Genomic DNA, 24192 nt, shown 5'->3' with positions numbered 1-24192 from the left:
GTCAGTGCATAAATTTTCAGTTAAAAATACTTTAAACTGAAAGAACTATAAGTGGGGCCTACACTCCTAGAACACCGCTTGAACAGCTACAGAAGATGCCACAAAACATCCTGGTCCCAAATAGGCTCACAGATTAATTTTATTTTACAATTTATTTGTTTTACTTCTGCCTGGTGAGATTGCTAAAAACCCCTCAAACCCCGACCCCGCAAAACCATCTGAGGTCACTGAGAAGAGCCTGCCAGAGTTACTGGTACAATTCAGAGCTTATTGCACTTAGACATGAGTAAGGCAAAATAACAAATGAAAAATCAAGGGATAAACTGCCCCCTCCCCAGAAACCAAATGCCATCCTCTCCCTGCAGAGCATGCCTCATCTTCCCTCGCACTCAAAACAGTTCAGATCCCAGCACGTGCTTGTTCAGCGTGGCACGGGATCATTTCAGGATCTCCTGCTTGCAGGAGTGTGAAGGGCCGAAGCAGCCGGTTTTATCACAGAATGCCAAAAAGACTCCTCAAAAGTGGCGATACACCCACAACTGTGTTTGGCATTCGGTATTTCATGTTAGTGCCGCCAAATACAGAAGTGGAAAATAAAGTGATTACTACTAGAAAAAAAACCAAAGGAAAATCAAACATTGGGCCTTAGGCAAAAGCAAAGAAATAGGTTTTTTTCTCATATGTCTTTAATAAAGCAGCATATCTTTGATTCTGTTCTGCTTATTTGATTGTCTAAAGCTGATATCAACATCAAGGATAGTTACAGTAAGTATCTGAAGTCATTAAATAACCAGAGCTTTTTACATTGTTTAATAGTTTCATTTGTGATTTATAGTAACTGACAGATATCCTAGAAAACAACTGCAGGTTTTGTAAGTTGTTTTTTTATAGCATGAAAGGAGAGATTTTAGTCAGTCTTGCAACGGGAAGAATATTATTGCTGAGCAGAACCACTGACCCAGGCACCTGGATGTAATCAGATACCAATACTTCATTTGTACCCCAGCTTTTGCTACATCCCAATTTGTCCAGGGAGAATCACATTATTAGTAGTCAAAATAGTTTTAGCTTTGTAATGGGAAGTCTTCGTAAATAAAGAGCCAGGAAGTTGCAACATACGTCAGGCAACTTTTCATAATGATTTTGTAAGACTCACACACACAGCTGAAGGACAACGTAGCTACACGGGCCAAAGGGACCACGTACACTAAATTGAGACTCAACAGTTATGTGCTGAAGGCCCTGCCACGGGGACACTGAATGCAGCTTCTCTGCAGCCTTTAATTCATGTGTGCTAAGACAGAATCAAGTAATGCCGTGCAGAAGCCACATATCACGATTCATCACAGACCAAGAACTATATCTGGCTACTCCTGATTATGTATTCAGATTACATGCCATTAAATTTCTTGCCCTGGGAGCAAGGGTTGGAGCATAGCATTTTGTGGAATAGTTTTGCACTCTAAAATACTGACAGTTTCCCTCTCCAAATAGACATTCAAAGAATGGTGAAGGGCTGGGCAGGAACAAAGGTGGCAGTTTATCCCACTTGGAAAAAAAAGAAAAAAAGAAAAAAAAAAAAATTTAAGTCACCACATCACAAGACTATTTTAGCTAAAAATGTCACTTGGAAATCAAACAGGGTCACATGGAAATTGGTCTGAACACAATGAAAAAAAAGGAGGGAGGAGTCGTAAATACAGCGATCTCTAAGTCACACGTCTCCAAGGAGCTACCTCCTTCATGTACGTGCTAACGTTGGAGTGCTTAGTACCAGACGGTCTATTTGCTCACAATATTAAGGGGCATCTAGAATTAGCTATGGGAGATTTAAAATTGCCTGCCGATTGGATATAGAAAGGCTTGATCCAGAGATGGTCCATCAGTCAAGAGTGTGGATTCCCCGGGCCTTCCTGATGACTGTCTTGCAAACTAAAAGAGACAACAAAAAAACATTTTAGCACCACTTTGGAAGAGCAATGTGCCAAAAGAAACGTCAGACTGAATGTGAGACACTGTCACCAGTGCAGACAATGGCAAAACTGCACCATTATGTCTCAGCACTAGTCCAGAGCAGAATTTCCAGCGTAGCCTAAACATGACAAACAGAAATCACCATTTAAACAATTTAACAAGTCTAGGGACTGACAAAAGTTTCTCTGCAAGTCACTGAAAGTAACGTATGCATTACAGAAATAAGAATAGCAGTAAAGTCTGTAAAATGTTCTAACACATTTTTCTTACACTTTTCAGTCCAACATTTCTTTAGAATAGTTCTGAAACAAGCCAGTAAACTTACTTGTCAACTTCACATTGAAACAGGCTCACTGTCAAAACAATACCACAGATTTGCCCGCCAGAAGCTATGAACAGGATCATGTCTTACCCAAACGTATTTTTTTCTCCTAAACAGAGCAACATAGAGTTTAGTCAAACTCTCTTGATACCTACAGTGCACAAGGAAGAAGTCACGTTAGTCATCTGCAGCCGTCATTCCTTTCACTGGATCTTTTTCTCTCATCTGAAAGACAAAACGTTATTCAAGTACTGATTCTCACATGATGTTATCTCAAAAATTATTGGTATGGAACATGTTAAGCTACCTCCTTTATGTAAGACACAGATTGTATCTGAGCATCCCAAATCAGTGTGTGTGAATAAGAACATGCAGGCACCATTTTTGGTTATTTCTGCAGGGGAGCTGGAACCATTATCCAAAGGGCAGAGTGTACGTGAAGCTATAATGAAATATCCTGAGGCGTGAAAGAAGAGAAGGGTGCAGTGCAGGACACAAATCATAGAACAACAGACTTATTATTACCATGAAAAACACACATCTGGTAAGAATGCTCTTATATATTCCTACTACCTGCTTATAATACTTAGAGCTAAAAATCCTTTTACTGAACTAGTTTTTGGAAAGTAACAAGGACAAAAGTGATAATTCAGCTTTGGGTAAAAGCTAATAGAAAATATTAAAGTGGTAAACGAATCATTGCCACTCATGCCCTCATTACCTGTGGTTTAATACATTTACTGGCTCCACAACAAACAGAAGTCCATAGTGATTATGACATGCCAGCACAAGAGAGTCATAGTCAATGATTCAAAACACAAGCAGTGTGACCTAAATGGCAGGAGCACAATACACACTACGCTATGACAATGCAGCAGCTTTTCCTCTCTCTACTGTGGTGGATAGAAACAGTTTCTCACACCACCCACACTTGCCCTGCTTTTCCACTGACCTCATCCAGCTGCCTCTTGGTCTCATCCTCCATCCTACGAATGTCCTCCATAGTCATATCAACCCACTTATCAAGCCAGCAGAAGAGCTGCCGATGGAAGTTTGTGAAGAGTCGCTTTTCTTGCTGCAAAAGGAGGAGGAATAAAACATACACACAAGCTTACTCACAGGGAAATTAATAAGGATTTAACTGGATCGTAACAATTTTCAGAGATGTATACACCAAAGAATCAGCTCCCTCACCCACCTTTCTACATAGCTGCCACAACTGGAAACTGGAGCTAGCTAATTTTTATTCTTTTAACGTAATATCTAGAGCCTTGAATCCCCAGAGGAATGCATTTTTTGTCAAGCCCAGACAGCAGCTTGCGCAGTGCACTGAAAGAATTAGTGAATGCTTTAGTAATTTCCTTTGATTTGACAGTATTGTTCTGATTGAATAAAGTGCTCCAGGTTGCGCTTTCTTAGAGCATGATAGCTGGCCTGAAGGTGCAGAAAAAAGGAGAAACAGAATAAAAGTATTTTTAAAATATCCCTTGACTTACTAAAAACTCAAAGTTAGCAAGTATAAAGGGTTGACATGCAGCTACCTTGCTTTTTTCTTCTGCAGTGACCTAAAAAAAGCCTAAACTTGTTTTCCACAGCTGAAAATCTTTCAACATATGTAACTAATGTGCACAAGCTACTTGAAGTTAGGAGCAATTTATTTCCATTTTATAAGAGATAAGCCAGACAAAATCATTGTATTAGGGGTATACAATGCCTCTTGGAAAGTTCTCATTAGGGGAGGATACTTCAGTTTTACCAATTATGGTTTCACATCTGATAACTTGCTCTCATCAAAAGCAGCTCGACTACTTTGACGCAAATGTGTAGCTGAAGAGACGCATAAAGAGAAAGGGATTCAAGACACTGCTTTGTCCAGGGCTTTTGTTACAGGTATTTGAAATCCTGCAGCAGCACGGTCATTCCCCCCTAGAGTTTTCTTTAGATTGTATCACCAGAAAATTGCTTTTGCAGAAGCAGCACTGTAGTTTATCAATATTAACCACTGAGAACTCTCCATGATCTAAAGTCATAGGTGTTTTATGAACATGGCATTGCCTGGAAAATTGCATGTACTGATTCCCAGGTCTAGCATTCTGCTGCAGTTCATGGGTTATGAACTCTGCCACAGAAAAAGCTCTTTTCAGAATATCAATTTATCATGTTTTAAGTTAATTAAGTTTACCACCATCTGCTTATTTTTTAACACAGCTTTTTCAAGCAGCAGAGAGAGGAAAACATGACTGGAGCTCTAGGACTTGCCAGAAAGATCCTCAGCTGATTAGGATCAGATAACTGAAGCTGTAACTACCTCCCCACAAAAATATGTCTTGCCCTGACCAAAATAACCCCAGTATACATGCATCATCTCAGCATTCAGAAGTCAGCTACCAAATGACTGCAGCTCTCAAGCTGATCTATTAAACACCATGAACCAGACAGTTTACCTTCATGCATTAGAGTGAAAAGGGTTCAAGAGCCAATTCACAGAACAATCAGTGAGCCCTGTCCTTGGATCAGCAGCAAATTGAATCCAACTTTAACTGACTGCAGTGTACCAGGCAGAGGCCTTGGCTGTATTGCCTGAGGTGACCTGACTGGGTTTCAAGTTAGTATCTCCAGACAGGACACAGGATTAGAAGCTGAGGTGCTAAATCAGGTGGGAGATGAAACATGCCTCATTTCCACATGTCTCCCTAACTAAGAGATCACTTACCTTCTGTATAAAGTTCTCAACTTTATTTTGCAGACCCCACCACTTGAACTTGACTGTTACCAGTTTGTAAGCACACATGTATGGACAATCTGTCTGTTTCCCCAGCTCCTTCTGCAAAACACAAAGATATTCACATGAGGGCTCAGGTCAAAGGTCTCCAGGAAAGCAGCTCCTTCAGTCATAACAATGAAGTCTTTCCACAACTCCTCACAGTCATCTTGCTTCCTTACACATTGCTTATCTTTTATCGACAAGTTTTGTCACATCTTTGCTCACCCCTTTTCCAGGGTATTTAAGAGCATGATGAAAACAGACCCTAGTTTCCACCACAGGTGGTCTTTCCTCCATTTTGAGAATGGACCATTCCTTCCCCTCCTATGTTCTCCATCTTTTTGTTCCATTACATTTGTGTCTTTCAGTATCTTCACTGTTAGGCCATTGCTACTTTGTTTCCTTAAAAGTCTTTTGACAAAGTCCCTATCTAAAACATCCTGGAAATAGATTATATCATCTGAGTCATCCACATAATTATCAAGAAAACTCTACAAGATGTGTGAGGTGAATGTCCGTACTTCCTCTTACAGGAGCGATATCCACTCTTCCCAAGTGGATCATATCAACCCTAACCTCTACTGAGTCTGCCTGCTAGAGATCAGACTTGCACAGGGATCCATTCAGGATCCCTTTCAAAAACTGGTATCATGTTTGCACTTCTAGAGTCTTCAGATTCCAAAGATTTAAGTGAAAGGCTAAACACTGCTGCTCATAACTCAGCTATTTCATCCTTGAATTCTCTTGGGTGAACCCTTGGGCTGAACAGCAGACAGCTCTGGCGATTTCTTGGAACTCATTCTATCTGTATGTACCAAGGCTTCCATTTCTTTTAATTGCAGAACAGATGACCAGCAGAGTTCTGCATTTCCTTCTACGGCAGTGAATCCAAGCCCCAATATCTGTACTTCAGCCACGCAAGCTGATACAGCTCCTGAATTCATGCAGTACACACCTTCCAGTTGGGACCCAGAGGTCCACGTCCAGTCTTGACAGATTTAAATTTTGCTGGATCTTCTTCTGCCTTGTAATCCTATTGGATAGACACACACGATGAAACACAAATTACCCTGCAGTTACCCAGCTGTTGTCACAAAGGATTTATTTTTCTGGTGGGCAAAGACTAAATTCTGCCTTCTCAAGAGCTACTGTTTTTTCTGACTTCAACATTAGGTCAGGCACTCTTCAAGGAAACATTCCCCGCCCGTATACATGTCCTAGGCCTATATGAAGAAGTGGCAACAAACTGCTAGGACCTTTGTAAGGACTCTTTGGGTAAGACTATCAGAAGATCCATAAACTCTCAGGATAGGTTTCCTGTAAGCACAGGTTCTCTGGGAGCTAAGCACTGCTGCTGCAGGAGGCAGGTATGCTCTCTGGAGCTGTGGTACCCAGTATCTTTCAGAGCATTGTATTAGTACGAGGCCCACATATTGAACACTGGAAAAAAAAAAAAGTACTGTCAAACTCACAATACTACCAAAAAGAAAGAAGCATTAGTTATGCCCCCTATAGCACAGCAAATGATCTGCAGCATTCCCTTCCTCTATGTTGGATTAAGACTGGAGTGTGTACTCTACTCCTACCCCCAATTCAATTAAAATGAAAACAAACAAATCACAAGCTGTTTAGTGCCAGAAGTGATGAACTGGTAGCATCTTCTTCAGGAGTCTGCTGCTCCTGGTGAATCCTCCTTGCTCTCTGGCAGCAGTTAATTCAGAGTACTTTGTATTTGCAGATACAGCTTAGTACCTGCCCAACCTATCAGAATCACCTTTATTGGAAAGAAAAGCTATAAGTACTACTTCTGGTTTAATACCCAAGGCCAAGCTTGAGAACAGGTAAATTAGCCGTATTTGAATGGTGTTAGAAATACTAAGTGGGAAAACTGAAATAACATTCCATTTTTTTATATATATATTATTTTTTTTCCAGTACAGTACAGAAACATCCCTTAGCTTTCTGCAGTAACTGCAGTGATTCTTAGGGTCAGTTTCAAAAGGAGGCAGCTTAAAAAAGATCCTATATGGAAAAGGCAGTGCCATTTCTTTTATTCAAGCACTATAACCAGCTGCAGTGCTGTAGAACTATATATAAACACTGTTACATGTGCTGTAAGGCTAAGCAACACATCTTACAGGCAGTACTGACATATCCTCTGAAAGAGCTCTTCCTCTAGCTTGCTTAAACACTCTTAAAGAATGCCTTTCCGCCTCTCTATCCTCATTATCTGTGACCATCCCTGGAAACACAGTTTGTACATTATCCCTCTTTTAGCGCAAGGCCTCCCACACTAGGGAGCTCTTGCCCACCTACCATACCTTGGTAAGTACTTGACTCCGATCAGCAATGTCTATATAAATAGCTTCTACATTCTTCCATACATCTGGCTCCAGCTGATGAACCTGCAGCGACAGTCAAAGACTAACATAACTGATTCAACTACAGAACACACCCATTCTAAGATCATAAAAAAAGCAGATGGATATGCAGACACCCAGTGTTCCCCCTTCCATGGAACAATTTTATTCAGCAAATATGAGAAGCCAATAGGAGGGAGCCTCTGCCTTGCTAGTGCAATAAGCATTTCAAACCCAGGAACACAGTAAACAGACAGCTCCGCGCAGCAACTCTCTAATCCAGCATGGAAAGCAGCACTGTGACATTAAAGAGATGAATAAAACACACAGCACAAGGACTTACATTCTCTTGTGTTCCAAGATCTGATTTATGCCAGGTTTCAATTTTGATCAGGAAGTCATCCTTCATATACTCATTCTGTCATCAAAATAAAGCTTCTTGTTATTCTTTGGATATATAGCTTGTCTTCTTATTAGCTAGATAAGCAGTAGAAAAGTCAACTCAAAGAATTATAACTTGACTGGGGTTTGACTTAGGGAACTCCAGAATAATATGCAAACACATCACTACTTTTAGAAAAATTGCTTGATCGCTAAATACTTAAGATCAAATAAACCACAAGCTGTTCCCTGAAAAAAATGTAGTTCCTATTGTTTAGTGAAACACCTAGAGTTATAAATACCTTTTTCTTTAAAGGACAACATCTGCCACTCTAAATACTTTAGAAGGGGTAACATAAGTTAACTAGGCAGGAATTGTCTTTTCAAAGAGATTATTGATCTAGCACTGAGTACATATTTAGATGCAACTCTTCAAATGAACAACAATAATAAACCGCTGTGTTGAGAGCTATTGACACTGGAAAGGGAAGGGGCAGGAAGCACGGTTCTGCCAAGTAAGCAAAAAACTTTCCATTTCTCATTATTACGGTGAGTAGAAAAGGACTTCGAAAGGTAACTCTATCCTCCCTCAAGGGAGCAGAGACAAAAGCACGAGCCAGTGAAACACTCAGCATGTAAAAAGGAAATATCAAATTCAGAAGACAGATTGCTCACAGGGACACAGTGGTATGAGCTAACTTACTTCTAATAAGGTTATCTAAGCAATGGCACATTCCCTTGTGTAAAGCTGAGCACAGCTGCAGTAAAGAAAGATCTCTGCCCCTAGTTACAAAGCGTTGGTGGATATGCCACAGTTGGTAAGGGGGTTTTATCTACGTGATCTTACAATTACAAAAGCTACAGTGCTTTTAGGTCAGGATACAGAGCTTCTTATATCCAGAACACTTCAAGTCACACATCACACATGGTTCCATAGATCATCAGTAAAAACAATACTTACTGTAATAACTGGTCCAAGAAATCAACACATGAAAAGAAAGAGATACAGTACTTTAGTGAAAAAAAGAACGTAGAGCAACCATCGCCCTCCTCCCCCTATTAGCAAAATGGACAACTTCAGCTTCCCAAGAGGCTGCTGGTACTACTGAGGAAAAAAACCCTGTAAGTCGATAAAAACCAGCTAACTTCACCCCCTTCTCCTCTGGAAATTGTCAGACTTGGAGAAACCCAGAGGAGCAGCAATGAGTTATGTACTGCCACTTCTGTTCTCTGGACTCCGGCCAGCTGGATGAGAAGATGGAATAAGTGTGTTCAGCTGACGGCATTTTACCAATCTTTTCTCAGCTTGCAGATAAGAAACCTCTCCACAGTTCTGAAGCAAACACACGTTGGATTTCAGGCCAGTGCAGACCTCATCTCTCCTGCGCGCAGTAACCAGACCCTCTGCATCTCTACTGCTCATGGTAACTAAACTCCCTGGATAGTAAGGCTCAATTATTCAACACAGAAAAGCAATTAAAGATCCTGTAACAGTCAGCATCTCTTCTACCTGAGCCATCAGAGTATGTTAGTAATTCTAAGAATAAGGATGTCTGAAGCTAGAGTTGAACTTTGCCAGTTTGTTCTGAAGTTTAATGCGAGGGCTTTACTAGGAAGCAATTTGGTTTTCAAGCTACTGTTACAATTTGTGAGCTTCCAACCCAACATCATCTAGACAGTGCCATCCCCTATCACCTATCACACACAGAGCTACCTTAATTGCCTACTGCTGGGCCTTGGACTGCTCTAAACTCCTAACAATTTGAAAATGGCTTTTTACAGCAATTTCCAGAAGGCTAATTATTGAGACTGACATGTTGGGGTGGAGGCAGAGAACAAGCAAACAGAGCTGAGGCTAATTTTCAAAAGGCTGAATTTCATCTCAAAGAACACTTCATTATTTCTGCAAGAAGGAGTTTTATTCCTGCTAGTCCACACAAAATACTGAATAAACCAGTGGTAATTACAAATCAGAGCCTTCCCATGGCAAATTTCTTTTCCGTGAGTGCGTACCATGACAATGCAGCTGCCTTAAAACAGGTTTCTTCACCTTCATAATTTCTTCTCTGTGGGGAAGACTCCTCATTTGTAAAGCAAACAAATTAATCTCTTTAGAAATGTCCATTAAAACTCAGATGCTCAGCTTGCTGCAAATTATGGCCTGTACTTGAAGCATTGCAGCAGCAACTCCTACGCGTTTCAGCTGCAGCTATAACTTCTCAATTTCTTGACATTTGGCCACAGGCATCTCATGCTGACACCCAGAAGAGTGGAACACACAGCAAATTGCTTTTCTAAAAACATTTAAGCAACATTAATATTAAAGTCAGACTGCAGAAAAGGATGAAGAACACTGTTCTCCTTGGCATCAGTCCATGGTTATAACTATTAGGAAATCCTCACTTAATTTTTACTGTAGAAGTTATAAACGATAATCTCATTTAGAGTTCATACTCTCAAAGGAGCAAAGCAAGGCTTCCATCCACGGCACACAAAACCAACATCTTACAGCAGAAACAAGCCCGCAGAATTGCAGGAAGCTATATGCTAGGCATTTAAATTCCCTCAATCTTCAGTACTTCTTTGATAATGGTATATAATATGCATATTAAGGTAATAATTGAGCTTTTCAGAGGAAATACAGGGAAATGTAAGAAGGATAATCTCATATAATTAAAACAAAATACCATGATGCACAATTAACCAAAAATACTGCTTTATTCAAACTCAAAATGCTCTGTTTGATAGCTGACATGCGAGTAAGCAGGGCTCCAGAGAGTGGCACGCTGGTGTCACCGTGGTGCAGGAGGGCACAGGCAGAAGTACCACTAACTCCTATGCAGCTAAACCAGGTTTAGTTCTTACTGTGTTCCTGGCTCTTCGGTTTCAAACTCCAGTGAGAGGACTGAAAGTCAGCATGGTATTTTATGTTGCACAAAGATCCTTCCCATCCGAGTCTTCTCATGTACGATCAAAATATCCAAGCAAGTCCCAAAGTGAGATGATAATGTGCAAGGCAGCCTGCACCTCAAACACGGGCTCTTCCCCCCACCCAGTACAAGTGAAGGTTTAAGCAACTTTTCTGAGCTTTTCTTGATCCACGTCAGGCTGGCAGATTCTCTAAACAGATTTGTCAGCCTCCGCATAAAAACTGCCTTCTGCTCCAACCCCCACAACAAGCACTTTCTATCTCATATTATATTGGTGTTTATTACAGTTGAGGTGGTTTTTTTAATGTTAGCATTTCTAGCATACCAAAACCTGAAATTTTGTTGAGCGTGCTGGAAAGTCTTGCATGTGATTTCAGTATCACATTTTTTTCCCACTTAAGTAGAACTTCAGCAGTGTGTAATTGAAGGATAAGGAGCTAAGAGTGAGAAAATGAGCTAACTCCATGCCTTTGTTTCAGAAGTTGTTGGAGAAGAAAAAGAGGAGGATATAGCTAAGCATTATGTCTAACAAAACCTACTGGAGTCAACTTGGACAGATCTGTTTCCACAACTCAAAGAATTAATGAAAGAATTGTTTGAGTTTAATTAGTCCAGTGTTCTTAACGTGGAAATAAGCTAGACATTTACTAGCTAAGTTAAGTAATATGCAGCAAGAAAACTGCATAAAAATCAGTCAGGTTGTAAATAACTTCGTTTCAGCATCTTGAAATATGTGACACTATAAAAACTTACTCTGCAGCTGATGATGACAGTATCTGAAGTTTGTATTTGAAATATACATTCCACTAGACTGCTGCATGTAATTTCATGTAATGTTATCCTCCCCCACTGCAAAGCTTTTTCCTTCTTGTAAAACACTTCATTTAAAATTCTCTTAAGTAAATTGTTGAAAAATATTTTTTTCTATATTGAGTCTCAAGAACAGTTGGAATTTTTAAGTTTACAGTTCCCATAGCAACTGTACCACTACCAAATAGCAGCAAATCATCTATCCCTCTAAGATACAAACAGCATAAAAACACTACATAAGTTTGGAGGTAAAGTTAAATTTACTGTTCCTACAGCAACAAAGGCCAGAAAAACAGCCATGGTTAAATGCTGTGTCTGATAACTTCTGTGAGTAAATAAGATACTAAACACTCCTGTAGAAAATGAGTTTGACATTATTTCACTCCTTTGCTCAGCTTCCACAGCCTCACCCAACAGTTCACAGATGGATCCACTTTACATTTGTTGGATGAGATTTGGGTATGTGTGTCAAGTCCCCAGTCCAGATGCAACTGTAGTATTATCTGGCCAACCTTCATCGACCTCGGATCCTGCAAATGAGCAAATATCCACCGCACAACACTGCAGCTCCCACCAAACTGCACTAAACAAGAGGCAAGATCCTGCCTGTTCCCTTCTGGCATCTTCCATTTTTTCCCCACCAGGCTATGCTGCTTTTAAGTACATAAAATCATCCCTCTTGTATTCATTTCAGTAGTTGTTACACATCTGTTCCTTTAGTAGGACTGACATCCATTTCTTTTTCTGCTCTTTTACACTGTCATTCATGAGCAGCACATCAGACAAGGGCATTTGCTTTTCCTGAGCACAGAAAGGGCTTAGGGAACAGAAATCTAAGGTAAGAGCTGAAACAGCTTCCCTGCTGGTTGTCTCCTTCATTATTGCCTCCTACCCTTCTCCCTGCCTCCAAGAAACCCAAAAACCAGCAGCCTGCAGTCCTTCCCCACACACTCACCGGTTCTGCAGTAGGGATAAGCATTCCATGCTTTTTCATGTATATCCAGAGCTCCTTCAGGGGCCAGCATTCTCACAAATGTTGGCACTTTGCTGCAGAATTTGGAAATAGGAAGAAAAGCATTGATAAGAACTACGTGTAATGAGAGCTTTGGCCCAGACACCAAAAAAGGCAGAATATCACCTGAAATGCAGATGCTAGAATCTTACACATGTGCACACTAGTGGAATTGGTGGGGTTCTCCCCACCGCCAGTATGATCATTTCCAGAGGCTGCTGAGTTGGACAGGTTAATAAAAAAAGGCTGAAAACAGGCTGAAATCTAGGAGACATTTTAAAGCTCTTTAGCCAAATTCAAGTACCAAAATCTTGATTAACAGGATCATATTTTCTTTGAAAAACTCAGTCAGATTTTCTTGGGACAGCAGCCACACTTACAGGGACAGATTGCTGCACCAGTGATGCCCACCTCCAGCTGTACCATGTCCCAGCTACTGTTATACTCCTGTCTTATCTCCATATCTTTCAGCCTTTACATAATCTGTGATTTACACAGTCACTGCAACCCTATTCCATCTTCCTCCAGTTCCTCTTGCCCAATGAACCTTCCCCAACCCTGGGAATAAAATGTTTCACGTACCTCTGTAAGTGGTAGATCTTGTGTGTGTACTGCCCACGCTCTCCATCTCTTTCATAGGGTTCATTCACCAGGACCTCCACTCCTTCACCTCCACCTGTTTCATTTTTACTGGCTTCTGCCACAGAATACAGCTGTCCCCGCTGATACTAAAGAAGTAAAAGACACATTATTGTGATAGCTATAATTTCAAAGAATCATAGAATGGTTTGGGTTGGAAGGGACCTTAAAAATCACCTAGTTCCACTGCCCTGCCATGGGCAGGGACACCTTCCACCAGACCAGGTTGCTCAAAGCCCCATCATTGATCACTTCAAGGGATGGGACATCCACAGCTTCCCTGGGCAGCCTGTTCCAGGGCTTCACCACACTCCTGGGGGAGAATTTCTTCCTTGTGTCTAATCTAAATCTCCCCTCTTTCAGTTTAAAGCCATTACCCCTTGTCCTGTCACCACCTGCCCTTGTAAAAAGTCCCTTTCCACCTTTCTTGTAGGTCCCCTGTAGGTACTGGAAGGCTGCTACAAGGTCTCTCTGAAGCCTTCTCTTCTTCTTTTGATACAGAAAGCCTGAGTAGTAGTTAGGAGGAACGCACTACCAACAGGATAGTTACCTTTAACTCTTAAATCTCAAGCTCCAAAACAACAAAAAGTCAGGAGAAAGTAAAACAGATTAAAGGAACATTAGGACAATATTTAAAGAAAACACAGGAGACCTCAGGCATATAGTAGCAAAATCCATTGTTTTTCAACCTTTGGCACACAGGTGTCCCAATTGTTCAGGTCAAATGGAGAATAACTCATTGCCAGTCCTAAATTACTAAGCATACTGTTCTTTAGCCAGAAGACACCCAAAGAACTTCATAGAAGGTTTTTTTGAAAAATGGCAGCATTATTTCCCAGGTGTTACTCAATCTACTTCATACTATACAATCTCTTTCATAAGAGGCATACCCAAATGTTTCACAGGTAAGAGCAGAGGAAAATGAGGAATATGAGCAAAATTGAACATTATTCTCATCAAAAGATGTAATGACAAATAAACTCTGGTAGCTAAAAAAGGGGATGCAAAGCTCAAAACAAATATGATCAAATGGAGAAAATTTACATGTCTCTTTGAGGCAAAGTGAGATGAGCAGACAAGATTTGAGGACAAAGAAGCTAAAGCACTAAGTCCAAAGGAAGCGTTCAAGCTTAACAGAGTTAAGTCTTCAGAATTGAAAGTGAAAAAAACAGCACCTGTTGCCAAAGGCAGTATAGAGAAGCAGTCTGAAAGAGTAACCCACAAAGTGTTAGGTATCAGAAACGCGCTGACTAAAAAAAAAAAAACCCAAAATCAAAGACCACAATAACAAAAAGCAACACCCACACCAAAATTCCAGCAAACGCCAAAACATAACTCCAAAGAAATGGAACACTGCCTAGGATTTCTTCCTTTTCCCCAGCATAGGCCTGTGCATCAGAATCAGGAATAGCACTTACCACTCCCCGCACTGAAACCCAGGCTGGTAAAGTGGAATACTGCTCAGAGCTGACAACCCAGAAATACTTCACTGGGCTGGTTCATCTTCAGCAATGAAGGAAGATTTCTACAGTGGTTAAATTTTGTTGTCAGAGAACCCAAAATAAAACCAGTACCCAAGCTCTATGGTGTTTTGTACCATCTGGTGTTAACAAAGACCAAGAAAACATTTATTCCTATTAGAAGAGTAGTAGATGGTAAGCCACAGTAATAAGGCTAGATGTCCTGCCCTCAGTTAATCTAGGGCAGGGCAAAGAGCATACCAGAGGGATTTAAACAAGTGTTCTATACAAGCTCAAGCTCAACACATAGGCATATTAAGCCTGACTGCCCGTTAAGACTATCCCTGAGAACAAGAAAAAGCAGCTGTCCAGTAAAAGTAATCTGTAAAAAAAGCGATGTACAGAACACTTTCAAGCTAAGACCAACAGCCCTGATGTTTATCTCCAGAAGGGACTGGCCCAGGTTATACAAGGACCTCTCACTTGGCTGGACAGTTCCTGCTCAGTCACCAGCAGATTGGGTTTCACTCTGGATTTTGGGCTGCAACACAACTCTCTGCCTTCTGACATTTCGTATGCTACATTGCTTTCCTTATGACTCCCTATAAAACAGAATACTCACCTTCCTCCAGAAGAGCAAAACATGAAAGTTGTCATATCTTAGAAGCAAATGCACACTCACAGAGAGAACTTATCTTAAGTTGGGCAACTACACGTTAGAGGGGAGGACTGAATGGCTTTGACTGCTTTGTGGCAAGTGTCAGGACAGGTCTCCAGGGGCACAAACTAATTCCTCTTACTAACAGTCTCTCATTCATTTCTTCTCCCTTTTGAATACATGGGTCAAAGTTTAGACACTAAGAGGATAAACCCTTTGGTTTGGCATCTTCACCATTTAATCTTCCCTGTTATTTCTGATCCTTTAATCGCATTGATAAAAGAGGAAAAGGCCCAAAAAAACCTGTCCCAGTGAACAAATCCCACAGCATCCGCCTGCAAAAGTTAACAGAAAAACAGATTCTGGCTCCATGAAGTCCAAAGTGTCAGGCAGACCTATCTTTGCAGATCTGAGAGCACCCAAAAAACCACCTCCTCTTCTGCAGGGAGTTATCCCTCTTGATCTGTGTCATAACACCTCTTAAACAGCTGACAGCATATCTTCATTACACCAATTTTCTTTCAGAAGGTCTGGTCTCAATGTAGCCATCTTCAAGATCAGTTATTTTCCTGAAAGCAGCTTTGAACACAATTTATAAGAGCGCTTTGTGTTTGGCAAGCTCCTTCCCATGTGAGGAACAAAGAGGCAGCACAGAATGTGTACACACAGCTCTAATCCATACCAGCATTTCAAAGTGGCAGCTGGCAAGACACCCACACAGCCGCTCAAGTCCGTGCTCTCAAAGTTGATGCTGTGCAACGTGATGTTGGTCAGAGTACAAGAGTAAAGGTTAGCACCTAAGATACAATGAGGTTTTTTTCCTTTTGGCTCCCTGCAGTGCGACAACGTATAAAACAACGCAGGAGTGCAGCTTGCAGCCTGCACTTAAGCAGGGCCACATTTTGGCAGAATTTCCTAGTAGAAGACAGTCTGCTACAGCCTAACTCCTACATCGCAGCCTTCAAGTTTTAGTCATCACCAGGGCTTCCTTCTCCTCCACCGTTTTGTTCCCATCTTAGCAGTTACTTGGCTAACTATTCAGCACTAATCTTTTTATTCATTAAGTCACATCTCCCCAACGTCTTCCTGATCACTAGTTAGATTCCTTACTGTTGGTTAAGCTCTGTTTGCTAGGAGTGAGGGGACAAAACACAGAACCCCTGGCATATCACAGAACAACACAGAAGACTCCCTCAGCTTCCCTCATGTCTCAAAGCCACAATTAATTTCATTCTCTGTATTATGCATTGGCATCAGACTTTCAGCAACAATTTGCACACTGAAGGCATAAACTCTTGAGTCTTTCAAGCAAAAATTCCTCATATTAAAATGAAATCAGAAGTCCTCCTGCTAGCCAGAGATGCTTCATGAGCAGCTTATAGTGGTCAAGAGCCACAAGAAGTCTCCAGAGCCCTTTTAAGAGTTTTGTGCATAAGAAAATCCTTGAAAGCAATGACATTGTAACAGCTGTTTTGTAGTGTAGACAGCAGTGTAGTGACCAAGTGATGCACAGATGTGTCAGCATCTTTCCACACAGGAAGGGGGATGACGCAATAAACAAACTTTAAGTAGCAGTCATTCTTTAAGTCAATGCTGGAAATAACCTTTGAGCCAATGCTGGAAACAACCTTTCTTCTTAAGCATAGCTTTAAAACTACCATACCACATAAGTAAATATGCAAAGCTATGTGAACTTAAGAATTGTTTCTGCTTAGGGATCTTTTTTTCCTGAAATCTTGCCTATCACATGAGAACCACCAGACCTTGAAAACAGGCATCATTCAGGGGAGATGGTGACAATATGCAAGTTTGAGGAGAAATTAAATTGGGTCAAGTTGGTGGTCTGTCCACAATCCAAACACATCAATAGTTCTCTCTAGTATTTTTGTTCCTTCACTTCTAATGATGTTTATTTGCTCTTCATTTTATAGACTTTTCAGTAGGTTACCTAGCTTTTGGGAACTCCTCAGATCCAGAGGAAAGGAATACACCTGAAACAAGTGTCCCCAGGGCATCCTCAGACATGGAGGCTGCTAGAGATCAACCTATTTACCTACGGACCGAAACCTCCATTTTCCACATAGGCAGCCTACACACAAGGCTCAAACATGCCTGGCACCGAACAGCCAGCAAGGGAAGGAAAAGAGCATAGCAAGGGACTCGCTTTAACTGGATGAAGGTTAATCCTAGTATCAGAGAACTCAGAAAAAGCCTGTGCTGGGTTCCATCCAGTCTAACCTCCTCAAAGAAACAATCTGTATACTGATGCTTTGACTTTCTCTGCACACAGCGTGATCTCTCGGAGGCATATCACTGAGGCACAGCTCCTTTTACTCAGGTTAAGGTCTTCTGTTTGTTGAGCTCTGGAGTACCTTACCATCGACCTACAGCTTTTTCCAATGGGCTAGTTTGCATTCTTTGCTTACTCGCTAAAGCTTATCATGTTAGTCCTTCCTTTGTCAAGGACCTTCCCACACAAGTAGCACTCAGGTACACGAAAAGATCCAAACACACCTATGTGAATACTTTAGTTGGACTTCTGTTAAAACTGCCTGAAACAGATTCATGCAGAAAGCTCTTCATCCGAGCTCACAAACTGAAGGCTTATACACAAGGATGACAGGAAAGAAAATATATCCAGAAGAAGGAATCTGCTACAGAAGCAATATAGTCTCAGTGGAAGGAAAGGTAAGGTGCAACTCTCAGAGAAAACAACAGGGAGTCACCCACAGAGTCTGCACAGCTATTCCATGGCCAGTTTGGCGATCAAGACCATCACCTCCATTATAAACTACATTTCTTCTCTCAGTTAGAGTTCACTTAAACAAAGTTTTCTTTCTGCAAGAGCTAGAGAAGACAGGTCTTAAAGAGTCCTACAAAAGATATACACAATCTTTCTTTTGCTATAACAGCCTCACAAATCAGAAGAAATTGTTGCTCTAAGAATAGCAACTAATCCTAAAAGAGTTCCAGCAAAACACAGTTTAAAGGGTAATCTAAATTTGTGCTAAAGCTGTTTTTTCACATTTAAAAAAAAAAAAAAAAAGACGGAATAATAGTATTAAATCGAAAGGAAACTGCATTTTAGAACAGTTTGACAAGTCAAGGTTTGTAATCAACACATCTGAAAGTAGTTTATAAGAGAAAGTATCAGTACCCTCAGGCTTAAAGAAATCCAATTATTTAGTCATAGCTGAAGACAGCTATATACTTCTTTTGCATTTTCCATTTTTTGTTCATACAAACTGCTTTGATCACAAGTTTATTTATAGTCTTAAAGAAAGGAAGCAACAAGAAAAGGACTTACCTCCTCCACAGACACAGGCAGGATAACCCGGCTGAAAGGGAACACAGAAACGGAAAGTTAACAAATATCCCTGCAGCTGCAAAATTTCCATGACACGTTCCTCACAGCAATGGCTACACAGCTCTCCTCTCCTCCAAGACTCCAGCATCCACCCAGTGCTAGCATCACTACCACTTACTCTGTAATCCCAAGACTATTTAGATAATAGCCTCAAAGAGAATCAATACGTGATAGAGCGTAATTGCAATCCTATACTAAAAGTGTATCATTCTAATAGAGTCTTACTGGTAATGCCTTACCAGCTGACAAATCTACACAGCATCAAAACAGCTGCATGCTCTTTCAACTACATCATTTGAACAGTCACATCTTCTTTCTCATCAAGCTGTTGTCGAGTGTTGGTTGCTACGTGCTTCAACAATTTTGCAGAGATCTGTGGTAGTCACAAGCCGTTGCACTATATGTTTATGTCCTACTCAGTAGGAAACAAGGCTAAATAGAGAGCTATATGGAAGGCTTTCTCAGAGCTCACTGAGAAGGAAGGGGTTGCCATTTCTATATATGAGTCACTTTTTTTCACATTGTGGTTTCCTGAATGCCACTTAGAATCAACTGACCAGACTACAGAGCAAAAACTGCCAGGGCCCCACTGAGATTTTTTTGAAAATGCATGTTAAGGCCTTTAAAAACATCATACCTGGCTCCAAAACTAGATTTGTGTTTGACCTCTGCTTTCAGTAACAACGATGTTGAAACAAAGCACCAAAGCAAGAAACAGATATGAAGTCAATACAGCTACTGTGGTTGGAAGAATCCCCAGTTCTCTGGGAATTAGTCTCAAAGAAATTAAGATATAAGAGGATCAGAAAAAAAAGTCCTCTTTACTAATAAACTGGGTTTTTTTAAATCAATACTGGCGAAAATTGATTTTTCTGCACTAGAAAGATGCTAGCAAGATACCACAAGAACAAACTGTAAGAGGGGCAAAAGTTTACAGATTATGCAAGATTACTTAAGGCAGAAACACTTTATGCTTACTGCAAAGTACTGCAGAAAGAGCTACGTGAGAACTGCAGATGAAGTTGTGTCAATAAAAGTGGAATAATGCATTATATGCACTCATTTTCCCCAAACATGTGGCCTTAATGAGCCCCAGATTAGCTATCGCCAACAAATATGTTGGTGTCCTTACGGAAAAGCAGCTGGAAACATCAGCTCAGAGGTAGTTCAAAAGTAAACACAACATCAGAAACTGGAACACCACATATACAAACGCACAAAAAACAGTTATGCCACTATAATCTCTCATGCATCAGCATCTTGAATATTACATATAGTTCTGGTCAACTTATCTCAAAAAGACACAGAAGAAGTGAAGGAAGGCAAAAAAGATGATAGTAGATGGGAAAAAGTAGATAAGGTTCTTCAGCTTGGAATCAAAACCAGCTAAAGGGTTAAGATATGGTAGTGCATTAGAGTCACATATTGTGTGAAAAAGTGAATGGACATAGAACAATGACTGTCTTACAATAGAATAACTCAGGACAGAATAAAAACCATTAGGCATCAGATTTAAGACCAATCAAGGGTACTTCTTTACATCATGAATACTTAAGTTAGAGATTCCTTGGCAAATACAAGAAGTATAAGCAATTTTAAAACGGGATTTGATCAATTTGTGGAAGTCTGTATGCCACTTACTGGTAGGATACACTGAACAACAGTCATTCTACTCACTATCAATATATTGTTTCCTAAAAATATCTGCTAGAAGGCTGGATAGAAGAGAACCTTTGGTCCAGTTTGGCATGGTATTCCTTACCCAAGCGAGAAGAAAAACCAGAAAACAGATCTCCAGAGGTAGATGACACCATCAAGCATGACATTAGGTTAGTCAACTAGACAAAACTGCAGTGAGAACAAAAAGGGATAAGACAGTACATAAAGGTGAAATACCAAGAAAGAGGGAACAAACTGGCTTTGGGATGGAGTTCAAATATTTTTCTTCAGAAAACCTGGTATAAAAAAATGGATGGAAGCTAATGAAATTCTGTTTAGGAAAATGGAAGACACCAGATCTGAATATTATCTTACACCTCAGTGTTCGTGAACAGAGACACAGAAACACAAAGAAGTTAACTAGTTTACAACTCGTTTAGCCTAGCAAACCAAGACTGTGGGGGATGACTAACACTTCTAGGCAGTCAAGTGCTAAAGAAGGAGGAGGGAAGACTCAAGAGGACCAGAGGAAAAGCTCCACAGAAGCAGCGACGGGACAAATACTCCTAACTTTGGGACAGAACTTGATTGACTCGTGAGAAATTATACGATGTCGTTGCCTGCCATATCAAAGGCCTGAAAATGACGAAGAACATTTAAGATCCCTCCTAGATTAAAATCTGCTTCAAATGACAGCAAAGGGAAGTACAGCTGCAGAGAAGGTCAGTGTCATTATCGTCGCTTCACAGGAAAGTGAAGCGAGTCTCTACACTGATTCTCCTCAAGGTCTTCTGATGCAGATTAAATCAAAACAAGGAGAGCATGCAAGACCTCAACCAGCATTTACAAACTCTGCAACAAAAAAAATACAATTAAACAAATGAACAAAACCCATGCAGCTTATCAGTAGCATGAACATGTAGAAATAAAAGATAAGTCTGAAAGACTGATATGACATCTACTGAAAACGTTAAAGCTATTGCTGCATAACTATCAGCTCAAGAAGCTGTACAGAAGAGATACAGATTGTCTGACAATAAAAGATGTGACATCAGGTTTTTGTTATATTGGTCTATTTCTGTAACACCTCCTAAAATACCTATGGAGCACATAATAATACCATTTGATTTAGTAGAGAGGATGTGACAAGAGGTCACAGAGATGGAAGAAGAATCTGCTCAGACAACATGCAGTTACATACCTGCATGCAGTGTTGGGGCAACCAAAACTAATAGAACATAATAGCAAAGTATTTCAAATATCCAGGTCACACCAAAACATGTAGTTCCTATATGCCTTGAACAACTGCTTCCTGGAACATGAGATTTAGTCAAAAAAACATCTCAAATACCATGTAAAATGGGCAACTTCCACATACAATACCAAGGAAGATTTATACCAGAACCAATTTAGTGGCATACTCAGAACATGCAACTGTTAGAGCTGGTTAGGAATCCCAAAAACTAAATATTAAAAGAAAAAAAAAAAAAGCTAAAGTACAGTAGCAACCTTGACTGTCCTTAGAGCCACATATGTCTTCATAAAGACATAAAGAAGGGAAGAAAAGAAACAGGACAACATAGTTAAGGACAAGACAAGGTGTGGTGACCCTTCTGAAAAAGAGAAATGGAAACCTATAAAACCAAACAAATGTAGTAATTCTGGTCTTTTAACCTTTAGTCTTAACATTTACACTTCATATTTTGTTTCTGGAACAGGCAGCACAAAAGACCAGTAGATATGCTGGCTTGGTGAGGTAAATGATAATATCAAATAAAATGACTTTTGGAAGCGATGCTCATCAAAGTGAACTTTTCACACTCTCAGAAGTCTGAAAATTCAAAGTACATATGTTCCTGTCTTTCTGAGATGCCCTGAAAATATCACAATTCACTGGCAAGTGAGCTTTACTGCAGTACAGGGCAAGAGATGATAAGCACAAGCATGAAAAAGATACATGAACATGAACAGAACCAGACAGGTGCTGTAAGAGGAAAAGCACATTAACCAACTAAATTAATAGGAAAATATCAATGAAACAGCTGTTAAAGAAAATCAAGTGAATTATCTTTTCATGCCCTTGAAACTAAGCACTTAGCCCAGGTTTCTGTCTCCTATCCAGTTTAACACTACACAAGGTAACAGTGGCTCTATGTTACAAAGACCAGCTCTGCTGCTACTCTTAAATTCTACGTGCATGTTGTTGGATAAAAACAGCCAATGTTTAAGGATTAGTGAAAAAAAAATAAATAGTTAATCAAGATTACAGACAACTACAATGATCGATACAACCCTCAATACAGCTTTAATATTTAAATCCACACCGTGGTCCATGATCACTATAAGGAGGTCACTGTCAGTTAGGTGAATGTGTCTAAGAGAAAACCTGAAAACCCACTTTATCATTGGGATCACAGATATCTTCTACAGGGGGAAAACCAAAGAAAACAAACCAAAAAGCCTGCTCCATCAGTCAAAAGTTCAAAAGGATAAAATGCACTTTGTTAGGAATCTACTTAGGTTAACCTTAAGAATCCAGGGAAGAAATATGTGCAATAATCGGCAAAGCTCGCAGACACCCAGTCAAAGTGCACTGGTCCAAAAGAGCACACTATGTTAACAAGCATAAAGCAGCTCAAGGGAAGACTGCGAAAAGCGACATGACTAATAGTTACACACACACGACAGATCATCCAGCCCGTTTTCCAACCCCTTCTTCCCCACCACACAACAACTGCAGCAGCCTCTGGGACAGCAAAGAACTCCGAGGTGAGGTATCCACATCCAAAAAACATTTTGGGGCTATCTTATTTTTGGCACATTGTCAGAGTCTCTAGCTGGAAATTATAGAGCTAAAGGAGAGGAGGGAGAACGAGTCCAGGCTGCTCACTTAGCGCTGGAACAACGAGGAGGGGGCAAGATGCCGCTGCCTCCCACAGACCCCGCTGGGCACTGACAGCCCAGCTCCGGGCTCCGCAAAGGCCCTTGGCACCATCGTTCCCCCCGGGGCCACCGGGAACATTCCCCCTCCCCCAGACACAGTGCGGAGCCGGCGGGGAGGACAAGGGGCCGGGGAGGCCATCTGGGGCACGGATCGGGCCCCCCTCCGCAGGGCTCCCCGAGCCCCCCCGGCCGGGCACCGCGGGGCCGCAGCGGCGGGGGACAGCGGGAGGCCGGTGCCCGCCCAAGAGGAGGCACCTCCCGGGCCGCCCCCATCCCCTCCGCCGCCTTGACCTTCACTCCCGCCCCACCGGGGCCGCGGCCCTCACACGGCGCTCCCCCCTCCCTCCCCGCGGCCCGCCGCCGGCCGCAGTGCGGGGCAAGGCCGGGCCGCCCCCCGCGGCCGGTCACCGCGCCAGGCCCGGGCGAGCGCCGCCGGGGGTGACCGGGGCACAAGCCGGAGAGGTGAAGAGAACCGGGAGGGGAAGGTGGAACTCCCCGCACTCACTATTCCTTGATGAGCACCATGGCGGCGCCGCCGCGCGCCTCCCGCCCGGGCCGGCCCCGCTGAAGGTGAAGGCGCCTCCCGGCCGCTCGGCTGGACCGCACCGGGACGGGGGGGGAACCGGGGCGGCGGGAGCAGGGGCGGGGCGTCTCTGCGGCAACGCCTGCGTCACACCGCCGCGCACGCGTCCTTACCTCAGCAGCGCGCGCGCCCCCGCCGGCCGCGAGACTTTCCCGCCCTCCGCGGCGGCGGGCGCGAGCTTCCTGTCAGCGCGTTCCCGCCGCTGCCCCCCCCGCCTCAGCGCGGCCTGAGGGAGAGACGCTCCCCGCAGTGACAGCCCCTCACACACAGAACCGCAGCATGTCAGAGACTGGAAAGGACTTTAAAAGCTCATCCAGTCCAATCCCCCCA

At 41.8% G+C, this 24192-nt stretch overlaps 1 protein-coding gene across 1 annotated transcript; it reads right to left on the bottom strand.

The window, feature by feature from the left end:
• Positions 1–216: 216 nt before the first annotated feature.
• PITPNA (phosphatidylinositol transfer protein alpha) lies at positions 217–23898 on the bottom strand. The gene is made up of 11 exons (XM_080357262.1): positions 23785–23898; positions 18618–18648; positions 13136–13281; positions 12489–12588; positions 7764–7838; positions 7382–7465; positions 6016–6093; positions 5010–5120; positions 3249–3371; positions 2452–2521; positions 217–1932 (listed from the first exon to the last, which is right to left on the bottom strand). Exons 1-10 carry the CDS (start codon positions 23802–23804, stop codon positions 2474–2476), a joined length of 816 nt encoding a protein of 271 aa, XP_080213388.1. The 5' UTR covers positions 23805–23898; the 3' UTR covers positions 217–1932; positions 2452–2473.
• Between the last annotated feature and the right edge of the window lie 294 nt (positions 23899–24192).

This window comes from Nesoenas mayeri (genome assembly GCF_963082525.1).
Source record: "Nesoenas mayeri genome assembly, chromosome: 20".
NCBI classification, from domain to species: domain Eukaryota; kingdom Metazoa; phylum Chordata; class Aves; order Columbiformes; family Columbidae; genus Nesoenas; species Nesoenas mayeri.
This window is presented reverse-complemented; position numbering and strand designations above follow the sequence as displayed.

Excerpts from the sequence above, each read along its gene's own strand:
- PITPNA (XM_080357262.1), bottom strand. The coding sequence starts at position 23,804 with ATGGTGCTCATCAAGGAATA. Across the intron at positions 18,649-23,784 it reads ATGGTGCTCATCAAGGAATA|CCGGGTTATCCTGCCTGTGT; the intron begins GTGAGTGCGGGG and ends GTTCCCTTTCAG. Across the intron at positions 12,589-13,135 it reads AAGATCTACCACTTACAGAG|CAAAGTGCCAACATTTGTGA; the intron begins GTACGTGAAACA and ends CAAATTCTGCAG.